The following is a 23,560-nucleotide window of genomic DNA, read 5'->3' on the forward strand; positions in this document are numbered from 1 at the left end:
TGGAGTGCAGTGGCCGGATCTCAGCTCACTGCAAGCTCCGCCTCCCGGGTTCACGCCATTCTCCTGCCTCAGCCTCCCATGTAGCTGGGACTACAGGCGCCCACCACCTCGCCTGGCTAGTTTTTTGTATTTTTTTTTTGTAGAGATGGGGTTTCACAGTGTTAGTCAGGATGGTCTTGATCTCCTGACCTCGTGATCCGCCCGTCTCGGCCTCCCAAAGTGCTGGGATTACAGGCTTGAGCCACCGCGCCTGGCCAATTTTGTATTTTTAGTAGAGACAAGGTTTCACCATGTTGGTCAGGCTGGTCTCGAACTCCTGACCTTGTGATCCGCCTGTCTCGGCCTCCCAAAGTGCTGGGATTACAGGCGTGAGCCACTGAGTCCAGCCACAGAGATAGTTTTTATGGCCCACTATACATATATAATCAGTATTCTTTAAAAAACCCCAGCTCTCTCAGGAACTTACAGAACTATAAGAACTTACTACCTTCAGAGAGGAAATTGTGTATTTGTGAGGGATCCACCCCCATGACCCAGATACCTCCTATTAGGCCCCACCTCCAACACCGGGGATCAAATGTAAACATCAGATTTGGTGGAGACAAACCACAGCAGCCCTCCACAGCTGTGGCCATACCTTAGCATATAACTGTGAGGACAATGGTGGGGCTGGTGACCTGGGAACCCAGAAAGACCTGCAGATTCATCGGTCCTATCTAGTTATCTGTACTCTACCAATAATGAGAGAAGTTCCTTGGGCTAGAGGCCACAACCTGGTGAGACAGTGGCTTCTGAGATGGGAAGAGAGCTTGAAAGGGAAGCCGGACGCGGTGGCTCACGCCTGTAACCCCAGCACTTTGGGAGGCCAAGGCGGGTGGATCGTGAGGTTAGGAGTTCAAGACCAGCCTGGCCAACATGGTGAAACCCCTTCTCTACTAACAAAAAAAATAAAAAAATTACCTGGGCATGGTGGCGGGCGCCTGTAATCCCAGCTACTTGGGAGGCTGAGGCAGAGAACAGCTTGAACTCAGGAGGTGGAGGTTGCAGTGAGCCAAGATCACACAATGCCCTCCAGCCTGGGCAGCAGAGAGAGACTCCATCTCAAAAAAAAAAGAGACCCTGAAAGGGAAGTGGCAGGATAAAAAGAAAATCTCTGGCTGGGCATGGTGGCTCAAGCCTGTAATCCCAGCACTTTGGGAGGCCGAGGCAGGCGGATCACGAGGTCAGGAGATTGAGACCAGCCTGGCTAACACGGTGAAACTCCATCTCTACTAAAAATACAAAAACTTAGCCAGGCGTGGTGGTGGTCACCTGTAGTCCCAGCTACTTGGGAGGCTGAGGCAGGAGAATAGTGTGAACCCGGGAGGCGGAGCGTGCAGTAAGCTGAGATGGCGCCACTGCACTCCAGCCTGGGCGACAGAGCAAGACTCCGTCTCAAAAAAAAATCTGTCCTCCATCCCTTTTAATGTTTAACCTCAGATACTTGCCTGTATGAAGGAATTCAGCTCCAGTCAACAGCAGAACCAGAATTCTCAACTGATGATGGATCCATATCTGTCCCAGGACCAAGAAAGTTTAGAGAATAACTTAGATTTAGAGCCAGGGATAAAGAATTAACTGCCCAATGAGGGTTCCAAAAGCCAGGGTAGTAGTCCTTGCTCCTAACAGCCAATAATCTCTCCCCAAGGATTCATTAACCCCCAATACAAAGAAACAAGACTGGGAACTGGGAGATACCTTATTTGTCATCATTAGGTTTACAGGACCAGCATAGCATCTGTGACACAGTAGGAGATGAATAAAGCTATGCTGAATTGAGGAGCCCTAGGCCCAGCAGGGCAGCCAGCACAAGCACTGGTTTAAGGTCTGAGTAGCAGGGGCAAGGAAGCGGGGCTTTGTGCCTTTTCTGCTATGGCAATTCTTGCTCTGGAGCCTCATCCCCTTGCAACCTAGAGTTGGTTGGGGGCATTTTTGGTGGTGGGGTGGGTATTTATTTTTCTTAGGTTCCTAGTGAACATAATTTCTTTTGTTAAATTGTAAGTTATTTATTTTTTGAGACAGGGTCTCACTGTCATCTAAGCTGGAGTGCAGTGGTGCCATCACATCTCACTGCAGCTCCACCTCCTGTCAGATCAACCTCAACCGCCTGGGCTCAGGTGATCCTCCCACCTCAGACTCCCAAGTAGCTGAGACCACAGGCACACACCACCATGCCCAGCTAATTTTTCTTTTTCTTTTTTTTTTATTTTTGTGGAGACGGGGCTTCGCCATGTTGCCCAGGCTGCTCTTGAACTCCTGGCCTCAAGCAATCCACTTTTCTTGGCCTCTCAAAGTGCTGGGATGACAGGCGTGAGCCCTAGTGGACATAATTTCTTAAGTGGAAAAGGGAACTGCCCATATCCAGGCCAGGATCATTGAGCACAACTATCACAAGATCACAGTTTCTTCATTAATAATGACTTTAAATTATATAATCTCTAAGATCTCTTCCAGCCCCGAAGTTCTATGATACTAGTTAACGAAAAGAGCAGAAATAGGATATTAATTCCACAAATATTACTATAACCTTATGCTAAAAAGTGAATAAGGCAGTCTGCCCTTGGGGAGTGTAAAGTCAAATGAGAGAATGAACACTAAATCCTTGTAATGCTGTATAAGGGTTATGTAAATAATAGCACATATTTCTTGAACACTTACTACATGCCAGGTGTCATTCTAAACACTTTACAACTGAACTTCACAATTCCACTTCCATTAGATGGGTTCTGTTATCTCCACTTAGCTAAAGAAACTGAGACATAAAGAGGTTTAACAATTTGCCAGTAGGTGACAGCAAATAATTTGGCTTCAGGGTCTACGTTGAGTCACTCAGCAGTTAAGAGCATTATTGATGGAAGATTGGGAAGAGCATGCATGAAGGCTCTCACAGTTTTGTTACAAGTTCCTAGTGATTTTGTGACATTAAGTGGGTTTAGGTCTGGGTTCCCAAGCCCCAGGCCATGGATGGATACTGGTCCATGAGTGAGCAAAGCTTAATCTGTATTTACAGCGGCTCCCCATTGCTCACATTACCACCTGAGCTCCGTCTCCTATCAGATTAGCCGTGGCATTAGAGTCTCATAGCAGCATGAACCCTATTGTGAACCACACATGCAAGGGATCTAGATTGTGGGCTCCTTATGAGAATCTAATGCCTGATGATCTGTTGTTGTTTCCCATCACCCCCAGATGGGACTGTCTAGTTGCAGGAAAACAAGCTTGGGGCTCCCACTGATTCTAAGTTGAGTTGTATAATTATTTCATTATATATTGTAATGTAATAATAAAGTGCACAATAAATGTGCTTGAATCATCCCAAAACCAGCTCCCCCCTCCCCCCATTTCCACCCCATGGAAAAACTGTCTTCCACAAAACCAACCCCTAGTGCCAAAAAGGTTGGAGACTGCTGGTTTAAATCATATTTTATTTGGCTCTTGGTGAAGTCCCCATCAGCATAACCAGAAGAAAACCACTTCTTTGTTGCTGGTTTTTTTTGCGGGGCGGGGGGGTTGTTTGTTTGTTTTTGAGACAGCGTCTCTCTCTGTTGCTTAGGCTGGAGTGCAGTGGCCCGATCTTGGCTCACTTTTCATCATGTTGCCCAAGCTGGTCTTGAACTCCCTACCTCCGGTAATCCGCCTGCCTCAGCCTCCCAAAGTGCTGGGATTACAGATGTGAGCCACTGCGCACCGCCAGAAAACTACTTCTTTGGAGTCCACAGGGAGCTGGGTACAAATTCCAGGTTTATCACTTAACTGATAAACTTCACCAAGTCTAAGCTTCATTTGTTTAACAAGAATAACTATTGGCTTCATTGGGCGGTTATAATGATTAAATACTAAGCTGAGCTATATGAACCTGCTGTTTCTGGAGGCAAAAACAGTCTAACATCATGAGGGGGGAGAATCTACCAAAATGGTAAGGATTCCTTTGTGCTTCTGATTTTTGAAAACTTCAGCCCTAAATTATTCCTTTTTACCTCTCTTGCCCAAGGCATAGTGCCACCCAACGGTCTGCGTATCCCTGGGAGCTCGGAGGTTGCACACTGTTGACCTACCCTACTGAGGCCAGTAAATTAGTCAAGGGACAGCCTCATGAGATTTGGGAGTTCCACAAGGATCTGGAGTTTCTTTCCAGCCAGTCACAAGCACATCCCTTGGGGGCTAGAGAATTCAAGAGCCCTGACACATAGCCTACCACACAGAGACTCAGAGTGCACTTTCACCCTCCTTTTCAACGCCTATTTGCCTCACTGTACAATGAGTAGTGACACTGGCTCTATTTTTAAATGTGGAAACTGGCCGGGCGCGGTGGCTCAAGCCTGTAATCCCAGCACTTTGGGAGGCCGAGACGGGCGGATCACGAGGTCAGGAGATCGAGACCATCCTGGCTAACACGGTGAAACCCCGTCTCTACTAAAAATACAAAAAATTAGCCTGGCGAGGTGGTGGGCGCCTGTAGTCCCAGCTATTTCGGGAGGCTGAGGCAGGAGAATGGCGTGAACCCGGGAGGCGGAGGTTGCAGTGAGCTGAGATCCGGCCACTGCACTCCAGCCTGGGCGACAGAGCAAGACTCCGTCTCATAAATAAATAAATAAATAAATAAATGTGGAAACTGAGGCCTAGAGAGGGTCAGGTCATGTCCAAGGTCCCAGGCACCTCTTGGTGTTGGAAAGAAGGTGGGGTTTGGCGTCAGATGGGTGTGTCACCTTCACAAGGTTTTTTAACCTCTGGGGCCTCTTTCTTTTGCTAGAAAAGGTCGCTGATAACGCTTGTCCTCATATGTCTCTTCAACCCAAGTCTGCTCTCTGGCATCTCCACATGTGGGGAGACCCCCAAGGAGACACTGCGAGAAGTACAGAGTGCGGCGCGCCAGGACTCAAACTGTAGGCGCCCGACCGACGCACACGCGCAGCCCCACAACAATATCAGTATTTAATTTCCACTAGAGGCAGAACTGAGCCTAACCATCACCAGGCTCAAGCCGCCTACCCCAAGAGCGAGAACTGAACCGCCCGACCGCCCGGAAAGAAGGGCGGAACATTTGGGCCAAGTACCCAGACTACCGAACCGGAGGGCTCCGGAAGGGGACGACCTGCGCCTGCGCACCGCCCTTGCTAAAAGAGAGCCCGCCTCTCCCTCTGCCGTCCGCTTGTTTGCCAAGGGCGGGGCTGCATCATCCGGCAGGGCGGAGCCCGGCCATGGCGACCGCGGAACCCAGCGGGCGCGCGGTGCTGTTGTCTACTCCGGGACCCCGGCCTAGCGGGGCTCGGGACCGCGCGCCGGGAGCTGTGGGGCCACCCTCCGGGCAGATTAGTAATAGAGCCCTCCGTCTGGGGGAGCGCATCCCCGCGGCCGTGGAGAAGCGGGGCCCATACATGGTAACGCGCGCACCCTCCATTCAAGCCAAGCTGCGTGAGTGTGGCCCGATGGTCGGGGGAGGTCTGTCCCTGGGCGGGCGGCCGCGTCCCCCGGGCGGGCTCTGGAGCTTCGCTGGGCCTCGGCCCCGGAGGGAAGGGGTTAGCTGCAGCCTGCTCCCGCCCCTTAAAATCCATTCGGAAAGAGCGGCCTCCCAGCCTTCGGGAGACGCTGCGGAGTGGGGAAGACCCGGCTGACCCGGGCCCTTTAACTTCCAGAGAAGCACCGGGACCTGGCCAAGGCCGTTCTGCGGAGAAAAGGCATGCTGGGGGCCTCGCCGAACCGCCCAGACTCTTCAGGGAAAAGGTCTCAGCAGGCGCCACACCTCCTCTGTGCCAGCAGTTTTAGAGAAGGCTTTAATCCCTAGGACGGGAGACAGGGTACTCTGGTTTAAGGCCGAGCTAGCGATTCCCCTGGTGCAACCTGTCAGGTTCACTATCTTTAAAATGGGAAGAGGAGCAATCTCCTCTTTTCCTTTAAGGATGTGACAGGGTCAGAGAAAGGGCTTCGGAATAAGGGAGTTCTGTGACTGCACGGGCTCATTCACTATCCTTCTCCTCCTCTGTTAGGGAGGAGAATGGTGGCTGGAGTCTCCGGGAATGAGGACGAAGAGCAGTGTGGGAACGGCTAGACCTGTTTTTGTTTGTTTTTAACAGAATAGTAAACTCTTGGAGCTGAATAGAACCTTATTCAATGCCTCCTTTTACAGATGAGGGTTGAAACTCGGAGAAGTGAAGGTTAACCCTAACCCTTTACCCAAAGGCTTGCAGTTTTTGTGTCCTCTGATTAAATAAGTGGGGAGAGGGTGCTTTTCCTAGTTCAGGCAAGGGGAGGTGTGCTTTTTTCCAAGACCTATGGGAGGAGTAGAATACAGGCCGGGCGTGGTGGCTCACGACTGTAACTCCAGCACTATGGGAAGCCGAGGCGAGTGGATCACTTGAGGTCAGGAGTTTGAGACCAGCCTGGCCAACATGGTGAAACCCTGTCTCTATTAAAAATACAAAATTAGCTGGGCACGCCTGTAGTCCCAGCTACTCAGGAGGCGGAGACAGGAAAATCACTTGAACACAGTAGGTGGAGATTACAGTGAGCCGAGATGGCGCCACTGCACTCCAGCCTGGGTGACAGGGCCAGACTCTGTCTCAAAAAAAAAAAAGAAAAAAGGGCCGGGCGCGGTGGCTCAAGCCTGTAATCCCAGCACTTTGGGAGGCCGAGACGGGCGGATCACGAGGTCAGGAGATCGAGACCATCCTGGCTAACACGGTGAAACCCTGTCTCTACTAAAATACAAAAAATTAGCCGGGCGTGTTGGCGGGCGCCTGTAGTCCCAGCTACTCGGGAGGCTGAGGCAGGAGAATGGCGTGAACCCGGGAGGCAGAGCTTGCAGTGAGCTGAGATCAGGCCACTGCACTCCAGCCTGGGCGACAGAGCGAGACTCCGTCTCAAAAAAAAAAAAAGAAAAAAGAATGAGAACCTGCACATTCTGAGGCACTGTAGCCAGGTACATGGAGCTGCAGGCGGTGGTGGCTGTGACCAGGGAGAAGGCAAGTCAGTAGTGCAGTCAATTCTTTCTTCTTCAGGGCAAGGACTCTGGCTATCCCTGTGAAATGCCTATGCTTTCATCTATGCTTGGTCTCTTCTCCCCCATCTCCCCTCAGGTCAGTGAAGTTTAACAAGGGCTATACTGCTCTTAGCCAGAGTCCAGATGAAAACCTGGTGTCCCTCGACTCTGACAGGTGAGTGCTCCCCTTGGAAATACCCCCTTGGGAAGCAACTTGGCTGGAACTGAAGATTGCTTGATGCCTTTGCTTGTTCCCTGTCTCCTCCAAGGCCCTTCATGTATATTCCAGGGCTGTTCTCTTCTGAACAATATCCCTTCCCAGGATGGCTTGGTTAGAAGACTCATAGGTAATCATGCTGCTCTAGAATTCGGAGCACCAATGTCCAGTGGATCATCCTGCCCTGTTATGTCTGCGTTGTTAGTGACAGTGATGCTGTTCCTGCCAGAACCAGTTGAGGGAACCCTATTCGGGCTTGAGTTCTGTTGTATAAGGCCTTTGCTTCACAAGTTTTCCAGATGCCCTTGCATGCTCTCCACCTTATGATTTACAGTCATGCGCCACAGGTACCTCCCTGAACTGACTGTTTTCCTCTTCTCCTAGTGATGGGGAGCTGGAATCCAGATACTCCTCCGGGTATTCCTCTGCAGAGGCAAGTCCAGAGCACTTTTCTGCGCAGGGCCAGGCTGCAGGCAGCATTACCACCACTGCCAAATGCTTGTTTGGTGCCCACTGTCAGCACAGCACTGTGCCAGACTTCTGGTCTGTTCTACAGTCTTCCACTCTGCCCTCTTCTCCCAGTGGAGGTATAGGTGACCAAGGAGAGCTGTTGAGAATCGAGGAGACCATATAGACTCAGGGCTAGAAATGATCTCAGAAGTCATGTAAGCTGGGTATGGTGGTACATGCCTGTAGTCTCAGCTACCAGGGAGGCTGAGGCAGGAGGATTGCTTGAGTCCAGGAGTTCCAAGACCAGCCTGGACAATATAGCAAGAGCCTGTCTCTAAAATAAGACTCTAAAATAAAGTATTCTAGGCCACAGCTTAGAAAAGGAATCCTTTTGATAGATCCCAGCTAAGTGTTTACTAGTCTGTGCTTACTTGAATGCTTTTTGTAATTGGGTACTCACCACCTCCAAGGAGCCTTGCTACCCACCCTTCCCTCAACACACACACACACAATATTTTCTTTGAGTAGCTCTTAGATAAATCTTCCTTAATCTGAATGGGTCCACTGGTCCTTGACCTGCTTTCTAATGTCACACAGCAACTCTAGTCTCTGAGATCAGTATTTCTGTCTCTCCCCTGCCCATCTTCCACCAAGCTTGCTTTCTTCCAGACCAAACAACTTCTGTTTCTTCGTTTGTTCCATCTATGAAAACTCAGACTAGGCTGGGCGTGGTGGCTCATGCCTGTAATCCCAGCACTTTGGGAAGCCAAGGCGGGCGGTCAGGAGATCAAGACCGCGGTGAAACGCCATCTCTACTAAAAATACAAAAAATTAGCCGGGCATGGTGGTGGGCACCTGTAGTCCCAGCTACTCGGGAGGCTGAGGCAGGAGAATGGCATGAACCCGGGAGGTGGAGCTTGCAGTGAGCCGAGATCACGCCACTGCACTCCAGCCTGGGCGATACAGTGAGACTCCATCTCAAAAAAAAAAAAAAAAGTAAACTCAGGCTAAAACACTCCTGGGATAGCCATGTGGACGTTCTTCCAGAGTGACTGTCCCAGATAGAAACACAGGGATGTAAAACCCTGGCATTTGCAGCTCATTCCCTTTGACAGGTGAAGTGCTGGGGACCTGACTACACCACTGGCTTTTCTTACTCTCCTGCAAGTCTTGGCTAATCTCTGAGTTTCTGCCACAGAGAATAGAGCAGTTTGCAAATTGTGTCCTCCTTAAATGTCTGAGTGTCAAAGATTGTGTCTAAGAGGAAGTCTTACACTTTCCCCAGCCTCATGTCTTTTTCTTTTTTTTTCTTTTTTTTTGAGATGGAGTCTTGCTCTGTTGCCCAAGCTGGAGTGCAGTGGCGCGATCTGGGCTCACTGCAAGCTCCACCTCCCGGATTCACACCATTCTCTTGCCTCAGCCTCCCGAGTAGCTGGAACTACAGGCATCCACCACTAATTTTTTTTTTGTATTTTTAGTACAGACGGGGTTTCACCGCGTTAGCCAGGATGGTCTCGATCTCCTGACCTAGTGGTCCACCCGCCTTGGCCTCCCAAAGTGCTGGGATTACAGGCATGAGCCACTGTGCCCAGCCTTCTTTTTTTTTTTTGAGATGGAGTCTCGCTCTGTTGCCCAGGCTGGAGTGCAATGATGTGATCTCGGCTCACCGCAAGCTCCGCCTCCCAGGTTAACGCCATTCTCTTGCCTCAGCCTCCCGGGTAGCTGAGACTACAGGCGCCCACCACCACACCCAGCTAATTTTTTCTGTTTTTTAGTAGAGACATGGTTTCACCATGTTAGCCAGGGTGGTCTCGATCTCCTGACCTTGTGATCCACCCTCCTCAGCCTCCCAAAGTGCTGGGATTACAGGCGTGAGCCACCGTACACCCGGCCTTATTTTTCTTATGCTCGGTGAACTGACGAAACCAACCAACAGATTCCACTTTTGTAGGGACCCAGCTCTGCTGGCATCAAAGGATAAGTCTAAGTCTAACTGGCAGTGTGTAGAAAAAGCTGCTCACCACGCCCTTCCACTGTAACCCATGTTCTGCTACGGTAGTCCATTGTTCTGTTATCATTATCCCATATTTTTCAGCCTTGATAAGGACTAGTCTGGGTTCCCAGTGGGAACAGTCAGAGCACTGATTTCAAACATAATTGGGAACTTGATATTTTTATGAATGCCTCAGGATTTAGTGAGAACAGATCCCCTGGGGGTCAGTGACAGTGAAGCTTGGACAGTACTAAGGCTTACTGCTGGCTGAGGTACAAGTAGGAGAAGGTGGCACTTCCTCCTGGAGTCCTGGGATGTGTGGGGTTGGCCTGGGATGGGACATGGACAGGAAGCCCTGGTAAGGGAATGTGGGCCTGTCTTTTGGGTAGCAGTTATTTCTGCTTTGCATCTTGGTCTATAGTTCCCTCCTCTCCTTCTCTTAGCAGGTGAACCAGGATGTGAGCCGGCAGCTGCTTCAGGATGGGTATCACCTAGATGAGATTCCAGATGACGAGGACTTGGACCTCATCCCCCCTAAGCCCATGGCCTCTTCAACGTGCTCCTGCTGCTGGTGCTGTCTTGGGGACTCTTCCTCCTGTACCCTCCAGTAGACATTACCCTCCAAGATGGGCCCTGCTCACCACGAGGTCTACAGAGCCCTGTTGGCCACTCATAGCTCACAGAGTGCAGTGAGCACTGGAGTCACTGACCTCTAGAAAGTGACCTGCAGGTAGCCCTCACCTGTTGCTTCTCAGGCCAGAGGCCCCCATCTGGGCTGTGGGCTGGTAGGTGGAATTCTGCAGTTTTCCTCTGCTGTTGGAGCAGAGTTTGGAGAAGTCACTTTAATAAGGGCAGGACAGAAGAATCCTGGTTCTTACGGTGGGTGACAAAGGTGGCTAAGGAAAACACTTGCAGACAGCTTGACTGGTATTTGCCATAGTGCTTCAGGGAGGCAAAAAGGGAGCTCTTGTGCCCAGGCTGTGCTAGATAGTGTTGTATGGAGGCAGAAAATAGCACTTGATGGTTTATTATAGCTGGCCATCCAAAAAAGAATTGAACTGTTTGAGACCAGTTCGAGAAATTCCATTTGCTCTATTTCTAGCTCTAAGATGGTTTGCAGGCTTGACCTTCAAGAGAGCATAAAGTTAGTCCTTTTGTCCGTCTTCAGGTTGCACCTGTCTAACTATGATGGATCATAGGTTGCTTAATGACGCAGCAGGATCCTGGCTTCCAGAATCCTTGGACCTGGGGTATTCCCAACTGGTCCAACTGTCTGGGTGAGTTTAGTGATTCTGGTTCGCCCTTCCCTAGTTAGGAGAAAAACTGTTCCGACATGTTCATATTTATTTATTTGTATTTCCTTGGTCTTGGCGAGTTTCTTCACCCAGTCTTTGAGCTAAAGATTGGGTCAAAGGTACTGGGGCTGGCCCCAGAAGCCTGCAGTTTTTATTATTACCAGCAGAGGGAGCTACAGGGAGCAGTCTGGTGCCTTCCTATTTGTTTAGCCTTTAAACTTTTGAGAAGTAGCAATGGGTCAGAGTGGGTATACAGCTGTGTGGGCTTTGTCCTAGCCTGAGGCTTACAGACAGGAAGGGTAGGAGAGACCCAAGCCAGCTCCTAGACCCTTGCCTGAGGAGATCAGTCCACCAGTGTAGAGGGCCTCCCTTCACTGCGGCATGGACCACTCTATTGCCAGATTCTTCTGGTCACAGCATGGGCCTCACTGGATACTCAGGATTGGGCTTTAAGCAGACCTTTGGGTGTAACACAGCCTCTTTCAGCCCCCAGCCCAAACAGCAGGAACAGGCATAATTTCTCTACACCAAGCCTCTTTCTAGAATTTTTCCAACAGGTTTTTTGTTTTGTTTTGTTTTGGCTTCACTCAGAACCATGGTGAGCATTCTGTTTTGTTGGAGACAGGGTCTCTGTCACCCGCTGGAGTGTGGTGGTGCATTCACAGCTCACTGCAGCCTCAACCTCCCAGGCCCAAGCAATCCTCCCACATGGTGAGCTTTGAGTGGGCATAGACAGGGTTCCCAGCCCAATAGTTGGTATTGGGGTATAGGTTCTACATGGGAAAGTATCCAGTCTCTTGCTTTACTCAGTGTCCTGTGACCACTAGAGGCATATGAGGGACAACACACTCTTTTTGCTCTACCACAAGGGGTGACTGGAAGATGAGAAAGTCTAATAAAAAGATAATGGCCTTATTTGTTATTTGTCTGACAACTGCCTTCACAATGGTAATCCTGTGAGTGCTTGATGGACATCTATCTTTGTGTTTTTCTCAAACCATGGAAGGTTGATAGGAATATACAGTATCTAGAGGCTGACTTACTCTACCAGCTAGCAGTATCACAGCAGGGAGATAGGACACAGACAAGAGTCATGTCAGCTTGGGGTCTTGGGAAGAGAGGAGGCAGATGGTTACTCTGTTCTGGAATGGGACTCTGCAGCTCTACGCAGGTGGCCAACATTCTGAGCACTTTGTGCAAATGCCTGTAGAGAGCAAAAATATCTCCATCCAGAACCCCTTCCCCATCTGCAGAGACCATGTCCAGGCCTTTCTTGTGTCTGCAGAGGTGAAGTGCACATGTGGAAAGGGATCAAATGTAGCACAGTGTAAAGAAAGATAGCGGCACGGGTAGAGGGACCCCAGTGCGTGCTGGGAGGTGGCTGTGGAAGGTAAGTATAGACCCACATCTCTGTCAGGGCGGTGGTCAGGGCAGAGTGGCCTGGCTGTTTAGCAGCTGCTAGGGGTGAGGGTGGTAGGACCCCAAAACCAAGGCCCTCTTCATTGTTGTTGTAATCATCAACTCTGGCATATTCAGTGGCAGCTGTCCCTGAAGAAGAGGTTTCTGAGCTGGTTGACCCCATGTAGGAGGGTGTTACCTTGCAGAAGAAGTTGGAGGGACCTGGTGGGACAGTGCAGTGAGGCAGGGTAGAAATGGTCAGTTGTTTAGGGCCAGTGGCCACATACCAAAATACCACCAATGTGCCCAGGGCCAAACTACCTTAATTCTGAGTGCTGGGTGTTCTGCAGGTGACAGTTTCCTGGGGAGAAGGGTGTATCCAGGCTTACCTCCCAGCAGGAGTGGTACCATATGGTGTTTATGTACTACTCTGCAGAACTCTTGGCTTGCACTTCTACAGCTCTGTACCTTTATAAGAATAAATGCAATCACACTAGTTGAGCTGTGTCTGTGTTGCAGTAGGATTTTAAAGAAAGGCCTTGGCCGAGCACGATGGCTCATGCCTGTAATCCCAGCACTTTTGGAGGCCGAGGCAGGCAAATCATGAGGTCAGGAATTTGAGACCAGCCTGACCTGACCTGCAATCGTAGATCCTATCACCCCGTCTCTACTGAAACCCCATCTCTACTAAAAATACGAAAAATTAGCTGGGTGTGGTGGCAGGCGCCTGTAGTCCCAGCTACTCGGGAGGCTGAGGCAGGAGAATCACTTGAACCCAGTAAGCAGAGGTTGCAGTGAGCTGAGATCGTGCCTCTGCACTCCAGCCCAGGAGACAGTGCGAGACTCCGTCTCAAAAAATAAAAAAAAGAATATCCTGGATATCGTGAAATGAAGAAATAGCTTAATTAGCTGACTGCAGCAATTATTTCTGGAAACTCCCTGCCCTTTCTGCTATTCCCAGTGGGTACAACTTTCGGGCCCGTTTCATTGGACAGCATGAGTGAAATAGGCCCTTGCAAGTCACTTCTATAGAATGGGTTCCCTTTAGCAGAACCTTTCTTTCCAGCTCATATTTATTCTTTAGCTGAAGAAAATTTGGAGGCAAAAAAACTCAGTGTTTTGTTTTTTTTTTTTCAGACAGTCTCACTCTGTTGCCCGGACTGGAGTACAGTGGCGCGATCTTGGCTCACTGCAGGCTCCGCCTCCCGGGTTCACACCATTCTCCTGCCTCAGCCTCCCGAGTAGCTGGGACTACAGGCACCCGCCACCACGCCCAGCTAATTTTTTTGTATTTTTAATAGAGACGGGGTTTCACCATGTTAGCCAGGATGGTCTCGATCTTCTGACCTCGTGATCCGCCCGTCTCAGCCTCTCAAAGTGCTGAGATTACAGGCATGAGCCACCGCACCCGGCCAAAACCCAGATTTTTGAAGGTGGTTTCCTGGGACTCCATTGTATAGGGCCTCTAGTGTGGGCAGAAGCCCAGAAAGATTCTTTTGTATGAATTTAAACCTTTATCCCACAGGAAGCAGCCAGTGGACTAAGTGATTAGCCTGTTGTGACAGGATCTACGATTGCAGGTCAGAAACCTCAGCAGCAGCAGACAGCTGACAGCTTCTTGCAGGTGTGTCCCACCCCTGGAGCAGGGCATTGGGAGAGATTCCCTCCTTCACACTTCCTGCCAGTTTAGGAAAGCTAACTGGGCTTCTCACTGTGAAAATTGTCTAATTCGGTTCCTGAGTGTCTGTAATCTGCAACAGTTAAGTATGTTCTAGAGAAGTGGTTGATGATCAATAGTTTTAGCTTTGCAGGCCGTATAGTCTAGTGTAACTCTTCAACTTTGCCACTGTAGCTTGAAAGCAGCCAGACCGTATGGAAATGAACAGGTATGGCCAGAACTGGCCTGCCTGCCTGGTTTGCTGACCCCTTCTCTAGGGCCAATTGAAAAACAGGAGCAAAGAGTCTTGCACTGGTGACTGGTGTATCCTTTGAGCCACGTTCTCTCTGTAGGGCTGCTTGCAAGCTGTGCCTCTGAGGCCAAAGTTGGCTTCCTCCCCAATCCTTCCCATACCAGCATTCTGGAGTGTAGCCTGCCCACCCCCAGGAAGCTGTATGAAGTAGGAATAAAGCAAAAACTGGGGCATCATGCAGGGAGAGCTCTTTTGGCCCACTTTAGAACAGGTACCCCAAAGGCTGAGTGCTCATTACTCCACAGCCTCAACACAAGTGACCTTTAATTGCTTTGACAGAATAAAAGGGTGTAAACAGTGTCAGTCCACAGGCCTACCCTTTCCCTTTCCTCCTCTGCAGCTGAGGAAATGGGCAGTCCCAGCACTAGAACCCTGTTCTTAGAAATTACCCGGCTGGGTCACATATTTTACCAGCTAGCCTAAAGCCATAGGCTGGAACAGAGTTGGCAAGAGCCTGGCTCAGGTGTAGTGAGGAGTGAGAGGGAAGACAAGGGGAGTATCAGACCCCTTACGCAGGCCTCTCATCCCCAAAGAAGATGGTTCCACCTGGGTGTGTTCAGGAGTCACTATCTTCACACTCCCTCCTCCACCCCAGCTCTTCCAGGATATACCTAAGGGGTCCGGAGCAAGGAAGGGGGCTTGAGCTGGGCCTCAGGAGGCGAGGCTGGCTGGAATTTAGGGTGGCTGGCAGAGGAGAGCTAGGGAGGCTGCAGCCTCTACAGCAGACAGCAGGCACGGAATATCAGCAGGTCCTTTGGCTCAGTAAGCTTCAGTGAGACACTCTCATTGGCCCCAATGAAGAGCACGCCACCACGCTGCAGAGGGATTGGTGTCTGGGTTGTGGGTGTGCTGGCTATCACTGTCCCCTGTACCACCAGGAGGATGCTGGCAGAGTCCAGTGCCAAGACCTTGTATTCAGTGACAGAGCCAGGGACCTGGGCAGGAAGAAACGATAAGGCAATGCAGCTCAGACTCTGCTCTCATCAGCTCATGGGCCCAGGACAGTCCCCAAGGCACAAGGGAGAGCTCTGCCACCTTCTCCCACAACCCAGGCTCAGTCAGCATAGAGGCCTGGCCCCTGGTACAGGGAGGAATGGGCAGGCCCTGGGGCCACCCTCCACCAAGTGAGCTTGACAGGAAACCCAGCCCCAGGTGTCCTTTACATCGTGACCCTTGCCAGAGATATTCATGGCACACGAAGGACACCCATCATGGCCCCTCACTCACCTCCATCTTCATAATGGTGAAGTCTGGTACAGGGGGGTCATAGATTGAGAGGTAGGGGTCTTCCTGACTCCGTGTCGGGAGAAAGAGCCTGTCCTTGCTGGAGCTAGGGGTATAGCTGAGCATTTCACACAGGGTTGGCACATCAATGAACTTGGGTGTCAGGCCAGCACGAACTGTGTTGTCTGAACACGCCATGCACTCCACGCAGTCTAGAGAGACAGTCGTCATGTGCTAAGCTGATGAAGTATGCCTTGGCTCTCCAGCTGTGGGCCTCCTAACCTGAGCTCCATGAATCCCATGCCAAGTTAGGCAAAAATTTCCATGACTTGTATTCTCTGGGAGAATGGGGCTAAGATATCAAATACCAAAAACAGGTGACAGGTCACCCGTTACTGTCAGAGGGGAGCCATGTTAACCCCTGGGGGTTGGGAAGCCCCAACTCTGTAGTCTTCCACTTCTACGACAGAATTCTGTGCATGAGGCATGTGTGGATAAGCAGCCAACAGTCAAAAGGTGGCATCCTTCTGTGGCAACATGCATATTTTAGTGTAAAAATCCCTGGGTAGATAGGACAGACATACAAAGGCTGTGACATAGAACAACAGCTTTGATCCAGTATAGTCTGTGTTCAAATCATGGTTCCCACACTGACTGGCAGGGCTTAAAATCAGTAGCATGGCATCACAGGGTTGGTGGCAGGATTCAAGGTGTGTTCAATGCTAAATGGATTCAACATCCCTACCAGCTGTTGCTTGCTGAGCCCAGGAACCCTCAGAGGTCAGAACTGCAAGGTCCTTAGGGATCTCCTTGACCACCCTTCTCCTTTTGTCCAGACAGGGAAACAGGGCCCAGCAGGGAAGGCAGTGGGGCTCACTGCTGAAATGTGGCTCACCTCCTTTCAGGTAGGCATGGGGCACATTGGCCTCCAGAAACATGGCCTCCCCAGGCTTCAGGTTAAGCAGGTTCAGGAAGTAGATGGCAAAGCAGCCGATATCACCTGGGTATTGCTGGTGCAGCTGCAGCAAAAGCTCCCCAAAGATGTCTTCCATGTTGTTTCCGGCAGCCACTGAGGGTCACAGAGCACCCCAAGGTCACTTAGGGGGATACTCAGTGCTGTTCATAGCCCCACATTGGCCAGGGAGTCCTAGGAAAAGGTCCCTGCCACAGGAATCCAGAAGCCAAAGTAGCCCTGTCCTGGCCACGCCTCCAGCCCTTTGGAGGTCCAGCCTTGCTTGATACTCCAGTCCATACAAATACCATCTTTCATCATATCTTGACTGTTCACATGCTCAGGACTATACTAGCCACTAAAAGGGCTAGAGTATGGTCCTTTCAGGATGGGATTTCTCAGCCTTGGTGCTACTGACATTTGAGCTAGGTAATTCTTTATTGTGGGGGCTGTCCTGTGTACTGATGGATGTTTAGCAGCTTCCCTGGCCTCCACGCACAGGATGCCACTAGCAACCCCTATCTGGGTTTTGACGATCAAAAATGCATCCAGATGACAGCCAAATTCCCCTGGTTGAGAACCACTGCTCTTGGAGCTCAAAATCTAGGGAGATAACTCAAAAGAGTTTCATGAAGGATAAACAACATGCCTGAACTTTCCCCGTTTTTTTTTTTTTGAGACAGGGTCTCGTTGTCACCCAGGCTGGAGTGCAGTGGCATGATTATAGCTCACTGCAGCCTCAACTGTCCAAGCTTAAGCAATCCTCCTGCCTCAGCCTCCTGAGTAGTGAGAACCACAGGTTCATGCCACCATGCCCGGCTACGTTTTTTATTATTTGCAGAGACAGGGTGTCACTATGTTGCCCAGGCTGGTCTCGAACTCCTGGGTTCAAGTGATCCTCCCACCTAGGCCTCCCAAAGTGCTGGGATTACAGGTGTGAGCCACCACACCCGGTGACTTTCTAGTTTTTAACACTGAAAGTTCCATGTCTTGGATGGGCGCGGTGGCTCATGACTGTAATCCCAGCACTTTGGGAGGCCGAGGCGGGCGGATCACGAGGTCACGAGTTCGAGACCAGTCTGACCAACATGGTGAAACCCTCTCTCTACTAAAAATACAAAAAAAAAAAAAAAAAAAAAAAGCCGGGCATGGTGGCACGTGCCTATAATCTCAACTACTTGGGAGGCTGAGGCAGGAGAATCTCTTGAACCCAGGAGGCGGAAGTTGCAGTGAGTGGAGATTGTGCCACTGCACCCCAGCCTGGGCAACAGAGCGAGACTCCGTTTCAAAAAAAGAAAGTTCTGTGTCTCAGAGAATCTCTCAGTCCACTACTCCAGATAGCATAAGGCAGAATGTGCCGAGGGCCAAGATGTGTCCTGGAGACGACGGGTAAGTGAGCTCAGCCTGGGTAGAGTGGCAAGGTTGGACTTCTTTAATTTTTAATTTTTTTTCTTTTTTTTGAGACAGAGTCTTGCTGTGTCTCCCAGGCTGGAGTGCAGTGGTGTGATCTAGACTCATTGCAACCTCCACCTTCTGGATTCAAGTGATTCTCATGCCTCAGCCTTCTGAGTAGCTGGGATTACAGGCACACATCACCATGCCCAGCATTTATTTATTTATTTATTTATTTATTTATTTATTTAGAGACAGAGTCTCACTCTATCGTCCCGGCTGAAGTGCAATGGCACGATCTAGGCTTGCCGCAACCTCTGCCTCGCCCGGCTAATTTTTGTATCTTCAGTAGAGATGGGGTTTCACCATGTTGGCCAGGCTGGTCTCGACCTCCTGACCTCAAGTGATACGCCCACCTCAACCTCCCAAAGTGTTGGGATTACAGGCATGAGCCACCACGCCCAGCCAAGCTTCTTTAAAGTGAGGCAAGGGGCCCAGCATAGTAGCTCACGCCTGTAATCCTAGCTGTCTCTACTAAAATATACAAACTTAGCCAGACGTGGTGGCACACACCTGTAATCCGACCTACTCGGGAGGCTGAGGCAGGAGAACTGGTTGAACCCGGGAGGCGGAGCCTGCACTGAGCCAAGGTCGCGTACTGCACTCCAGCCTGGGGCAACAGAGACCTCAAAACACACACACACACACTCTGAACAAAATACGCTTGGGTAAAATAAATAGTCCCCTAAGGCTCAAAGGTAACAGGGGAAACCTGTAGAGGTAAAATAGAGAGCTCTGGGCCAACTAGAGATGGGGCTGTGGCACCGGGCACGGTGGCTCACGCCTGTAATCCCAGCACTTTGGGAGGCCAAGGCGGGTGGATCATGAGGTCAGGAGTTTGAGCCCAGCCTGGCCAAGATGGTGAAACCTGGTCTCTACTAAAAATACAAAAATTAGCCGGGTGTGGTGGCGGACGTCTATAATCCCAGCTACTCAGGAGGCTGAGTCAGGGAACTGCTTGAACCTGGGAGGTGGAGGTTGCAGTGAGCCAAGATTGCACCACTGCACTCCAGCCTTGGTGTGGGCTGTGGCTGCCAGGTTAAGAATCTTGAGAACTCATCACCTGCACCACATAAGCTCACTGCTGTGAGTCTGTTATGTTTCATGTTTCTTACTGCTTGTGTTGACTCCCCACCTTTGGGGTGACACGACCACACCTGTCACACTTATTTCTTGAACTCTTCTTAGCACAAGATCGGGCACACAGCAGGTAAAGGAACAATCAAATGACCGAGTGCTGGAGGCATCAGGCCTTTCCAGGAGAGGGAGGATGCTCTTGTCCCCTTCCTGCCTCTTTGGCCCCAAGATACAAGTCCATCCACGGAGGGCAGCTGCAGGGCTGGGGAAAATCTCAGAATGCCTAGGTGGAAGGCATCCTAAGAGTCTTCTATGCCAGTCTGCCTCCAACCATCTGGAGAAGATGACCAGTTGGGAAGCAGCACTCAACTAAGAAGGGCCCTGCTCCACAAAGACTAGGAAAGCAATGCTAAGTTGCCAACAGGTCATCTAAGTTGGGCCCCTTTTAGTGTTCCACTTGGGCAAGGGGGTTGAGAACTGTCCCTAGAGTCTGGTGTCTGCGGGGGAGCCCAGGCCAGAGCATTGCACCCAACCAGGAATATAACCATGCCCACCTTGCTGGGAGATCCGCTTCACCAACAGGTTGAGCTGTTCTGCCACCACCTTCTTCTCACTCTTCATCAGGTGAGAGAAACAGCTCTGCAGAGCAGAGGCCACAGCCTGGGAGTCATGGCTCATGGTCTGTTTCAGGTGTGTTGCTGCCTCATCTCCAATCAGGAACTGAAACTCAGGCACCTCTACAGGAAGGCCAGGCCCAGGGCCCATATCAGGAATGGTAAGATGAAACCCACACAAGTGGGGAGTTGGAGGACGCCTTCCCATCCCAGCCCTAACCAAAGAGCCAGCGATGCTAAGTAAACTTTGCAGTAGAAACCAATCACTCACCACCAGCCCTTGGCAACCACACTTGAGCCTGGTCTCACTGGCCTGGCCCACTGGCTCCAAAAACTGCTTCATGAGGCCCTTCAGTGCCTGTGACATGTGACCCCTGTTCTCGGCCACTATTCCTATCATCTTGGTTTCCCAGGTATCCCTGGCCCAATACGCATGCCTTCAGCATTCTGCCCAACTTACTCTTCAGAAAGGTTACAATCTCCTCAACTGGCCGGAAGCCACATAAGCCCTGGAAGGGAGTGAGGGCAATGGCCATCTCTGGCTTGTGGTTGGCATCGGGGTAGTGCTGTGGAGCCTGGAGGTGCAGCTTCTCTGCCAGCTCCTGTGGGGTGGCCAGGGGAAGAGGAGGATGGTGAGGGTACAGCCATTACCTAGCAGGAACACCAGTGCCACCTAGCCCCTGCTGTCCACCCTCCCCAGTCGCAGGATGGCAGTAGCTACCTACCTCTGGCAAGGAGCCCAGTCAAAGCATGATGCAGAAACTTAGGGTTCAGCCAACCCAGGGCAGGGAAATGGGGCAAATCCAAGGAAAAGCTGGGGCAGACTTTAAGAGGCTTGGCCTGTGAATCAGGAAACCCAAACACCAGGCCAAGCTCTGACACTAACAAGCTGTGTGGCTTTGGGTAAATCCCTCCCTTCTCTGGGTCTTACTTGGTGTATCTAGAAATAAGGAGTTTTGGCTGGGCACAGTGGCTCACACCTGTAATCCCAGCACTTTGGGAGGCTGAGATGGGTAGATTACATGGGCACGAGTTCAAGACCAGCCTGGCCAACATGGTGAAACCACATCTCTACTAAAAATACAAAAATTAGCCAGGTGTGCTGGCACGCACCTGTAGTCTCAGCTATTTGGGAGGCTGAGGGAGGAGAATTGCTTGAACCAGGAGGAGGAGGTTGCAGTGAGCTGAGATCGTGCCACTGCACCCCAGCCTGGGCGACAGAGCAAGACTCCGTCTCAAAAAAAAAAAAAAAAAAAAAAAGAAAGAAGGAGTTTTGATCCACAATTGCTTAGAATAGGACTCAGGCTTGTGTAGGAAGACTCCAAGGGGGTGGAGCTGAGGGTACCTGCCCTGCCCTGCAAGTTGAACTCTTCCTGAAAGCAGGTTAGTAAATGGCAGATATGAATAGACCTGGGTTGGGTGAGGGAAGACCAGGAACAAGCCCCTTGGAATGAGCTTAGAGAAACTCCCCTGGCACAGGCCGGTCAGCTGTTTGCTTAGACTTAGTTGCTGCATGTGGCTTTGCAGAGCTAAATTGGGAGTTGTCAGTCTGGATTTGGCCTTGGGCAGGAGCCTGGCATGGGTGGGGTAAAAGTGGTAGTAAAAGTAATGGGAGGGCCTTAGCATAAGCCCTTCTGTACCCTGACCTCTGCACTGCACTCTGTCCTTTACCTTGTTAGGGTGTGCCTGGATGGACAGGGGTGTTTCAACTGAGAGCACTTTGAAGAGGAAGGGCAGATTGCCATTAAAGGTGTCCTTGACCTTTGAGCCCAAGCTGTCCTGGTTCTCAGCAATCCACTGGCCTAGGGTCTTCTGTGAGATGCGGTTGTCAAAGATCTTGGCATCCCCTCTGGGGTGAGTCCCCATCCACAACTGGAAAGACAGGAAACTTGGGAGGGGTAGGGAGAGAAACCTGGCACCCTGAGTTGGCCCATCCCAGTCGGTTATGCTGTGCTCCCCAGAGGGCAACTGAGTCCTGGGAAAGGCCTCCCAGGTCTGGATACAAATGTTCATGCCATCGTGGACATACAGGGAGGCAGCAGACCCAGGCCCTTGTCCAGACTCTGCCTCTAGCCATCTGTGGAGCCTTGGACTAGTTATTTCCCTTCTTTAGATGTAGCTTCTTTGTCCAAAGAGGAGAATGACACCTGCACTGTCAAGGTAGCAGAAAAACTATAACTCTTAAATGATTCTTTCAGGGGTTAACATACATCTTCCAGTTTCAGAAGCAGAGGCGAAAGCCTTCCTATGCTTTGGCTTTTTCTTCATTAAATAGGCAGGAGAAATATTTTAGGTTAATAAAAATGCAAAAAAAATAGTCAAAGTAAAAAAACTGAATTGTCAAAGAGGGCTGAATTAAAATTCACTAAGTGCTAAGAGTGGTTGGGGGAAGGAGAGTGCTGGAAATCCCAGCCTATTATGACAAAACCTCTCTTATTTTTGGTAACACTATCTAGTCCATTAGCCTGAAGAGCCAAGTGGGCCTCCTCCCTCCTTGCTGCCTCACCCTTCACAGCTGATTCTTATGACTTGCCTCAGGCCCTTTCTCCTGATCTGCGGGTAAAGTAGGCTGAAATACAGCCTGGGACTCACCTCTGCATAGGGCTTGTCCTCTGCGATCTGGGCCAGTGGGTCACTGCTGGCCAACAGCCGCGCCACTTCGCTGTTGGAACCCATCTTCCCCCAGGCATACTGCTGCACCGCACAGGAAAGTGGGAATACTAGGGGCACAGACAGGGTCAGTTGCCACTCCACTCCTCAGGCCCCACCCTAGTGTCCCGGGAAACCAGGCAAGAGCTGGGGGTGCTCACTGCCGACAGAGTAAATAAGGGGTTTGTAGGCTGTTGGATGAGACCCCCCTCAGCTGCAGGCCTCGATGTTCCCAACTGTCAGATGGGCAGCAGTAAGGACCCTGTGCTGATCTGAGGCGGGGTGGCGGGGAGGGAGCAGGAGGTAACTATCCCACGGCACGACGTCTAGAAGGGCCCCTTCCCCTCGAAGGTCAATCCCCATCGCAGGTGGCCCCACCTCTACCCGGCACCCACCCATCTTTCCGCGGAGCTCCAGGAGCGGACTCAACCTGGCCGATCATGCCAGGAGTCGTCCCCAGGACGCGCGCCACCAACACACTCGCCAACACCCCGGCCAACGGCTCACCTCGCGGAGCCGTCATGCTCGCCCCCTGCACCGGGATTAAGCACGTATGTCTTTCCCGGCAGCCCCCGCGGCCCTCTGCGCCCAGAGCTTCACGGGAAATGTAGTTCCCCGAGCGTTCCGCCAGGCCCCGGGGCACCAGTGCCCAGAGGCTTACGGTCGCAATCTTCGGTCTTAGTGTTCATTCATTGTTTCCATCGCCGGGCACAGATGTACTGAAAGCCTACTAAGTACCACGGACTGTTCTTTCTTTTTTTTTTTTCGAGACGGAGTCTCGCTCTGTCCCCGGGCTGGAGTGCAGTGGCCGGATCTCAGCTCACTGCAAACTCCGCCTCCCGGGTTTACGCCATTCTCCTGCCTCAGCCTCCGGAGTAGCTGGGATTACAGGCGCCCGCCACCTCGCCCGGCTAGCTTTTTTTTTGTATTTTTTAGTAGAGATAGGGTTTCACAGTATTAGCCAGGATGGTCTCGATCTCCTGACCTCGTGATCCGCCCATCTCGGCCTCCCAAAGTGCTGGGATTACAGGCTTGAGCCACCGCACGGACTGTTCTAAGGGCTGGAGGATACATCAGAGAGCAAGACAGTCTTCCCTCTGCCTTTGTAGAGCGCTTACATTCCGGTGAAGGCAAGACAGACAAGTAATCATGTAGTATGTTGAAAGGTCAAGGCCACAAAAAGTAAGGGGGCAGGTGGGAGTGGGAGGCAGTTTGCAGAATTTAAAAGGCTGTCTGGGCAAGCCTCATTGAGGA

At 51.0% G+C, this 23,560-nt stretch overlaps 2 protein-coding genes across 9 annotated transcripts; one reads left to right on the forward strand and one right to left on the reverse strand.

Moving 5' to 3' along the window:
* The first annotated feature begins 5,148 nt into the window (after positions 1-5,148).
* Positions 5,149-12,867, forward strand: FAM219B (family with sequence similarity 219 member B). 4 transcript variants are annotated; one of them, XM_023196592.1, is made up of 5 exons: positions 5,149-5,451; positions 5,673-5,760; positions 7,113-7,190; positions 7,617-7,665; positions 10,119-12,867. In XM_023196592.1, the coding sequence occupies exons 1-5, from the start codon at positions 5,238-5,240 to the stop codon at positions 10,284-10,286; spliced, it is 597 nt and encodes a 198-aa protein (XP_023052360.1). In that variant the 5' UTR covers positions 5,149-5,237; the 3' UTR covers positions 10,287-12,867. The 4 variants fall into 4 exon arrangements, with proteins under 4 accessions (XP_023052360.1, XP_023052359.1, XP_023052361.1 ...); XM_023196591.1 differs by having other exon boundaries at positions 5,162-5,451; positions 7,617-7,819; XM_023196593.1 differs by having other exon boundaries at positions 5,162-5,451; positions 10,122-12,867.
* Positions 12,868-14,582: 1,715 nt separating this feature from the next.
* Positions 14,583-22,895, reverse strand: MPI (mannose phosphate isomerase). Of its 5 annotated transcripts, none has more exons than XM_023196635.1 (8): positions 22,814-22,895; positions 22,250-22,377; positions 21,329-21,529; positions 20,118-20,259; positions 19,598-19,780; positions 16,458-16,631; positions 15,566-15,774; positions 14,583-15,273 (listed from the first exon to the last, which is right to left on the reverse strand). In XM_023196635.1, exons 1-8 carry the CDS (start codon positions 22,827-22,829, stop codon positions 15,055-15,057), a joined length of 1,272 nt encoding a protein of 423 aa, XP_023052403.1. In that variant the 5' UTR covers positions 22,830-22,895; the 3' UTR covers positions 14,583-15,054. The 5 variants fall into 5 exon arrangements, with proteins under 5 accessions (XP_023052403.1, XP_023052407.1, XP_023052406.1 ...); XM_023196638.1 differs by having other exon boundaries at positions 14,731-15,273; positions 21,419-21,529; XM_023196636.1 differs by having other exon boundaries at positions 14,731-15,273; positions 22,702-22,861.
* Between the last annotated feature and the right edge of the window lie 665 nt (positions 22,896-23,560).

The sequence above is a fragment of the Piliocolobus tephrosceles genome, chromosome 6, assembly GCF_002776525.5.
Source record: "Piliocolobus tephrosceles isolate RC106 chromosome 6, ASM277652v3, whole genome shotgun sequence".
In the NCBI taxonomy this organism is placed as follows: domain Eukaryota; kingdom Metazoa; phylum Chordata; class Mammalia; order Primates; family Cercopithecidae; genus Piliocolobus; species Piliocolobus tephrosceles.

What these genes read in the sequence shown, in the direction of transcription:
- FAM219B (XM_023196591.1), top strand. Translation starts at nt 5,238, where the DNA reads ATGGCGACCGCGGAACCCAGCGGGCGCGCGGTGCTGTTGTCTACTCCG. An exon ending in CCAGACTCTTCAGGGAAAAG is followed by an intron (nt 5,761 to 7,112) that starts GTCTCAGCAGGC and finishes ATCTCCCCTCAG; the next exon opens with GTCAGTGAAGTTTAACAAGG. An exon ending in GTGTCCCTCGACTCTGACAG is followed by an intron (nt 7,191 to 7,616) that starts GTGAGTGCTCCC and finishes CTCTTCTCCTAG; the next exon opens with TGATGGGGAGCTGGAATCCA.
- MPI (XM_023196635.1), bottom strand. An exon ending in AGGACAAGCCCTATGCAGAG is followed by an intron (nt 21,530 to 22,249) that starts GTGAGTCCCAGG and finishes CTGTCTTTCCAG; the next exon opens with TTGTGGATGGGGACTCACCC. An exon ending in GATTGTAACCTTTCTGAAGA is followed by an intron (nt 19,781 to 20,117) that starts GTAAGTTGGGCA and finishes GCCTTCCTGTAG; the next exon opens with AGGTGCCTGAGTTTCAGTTC.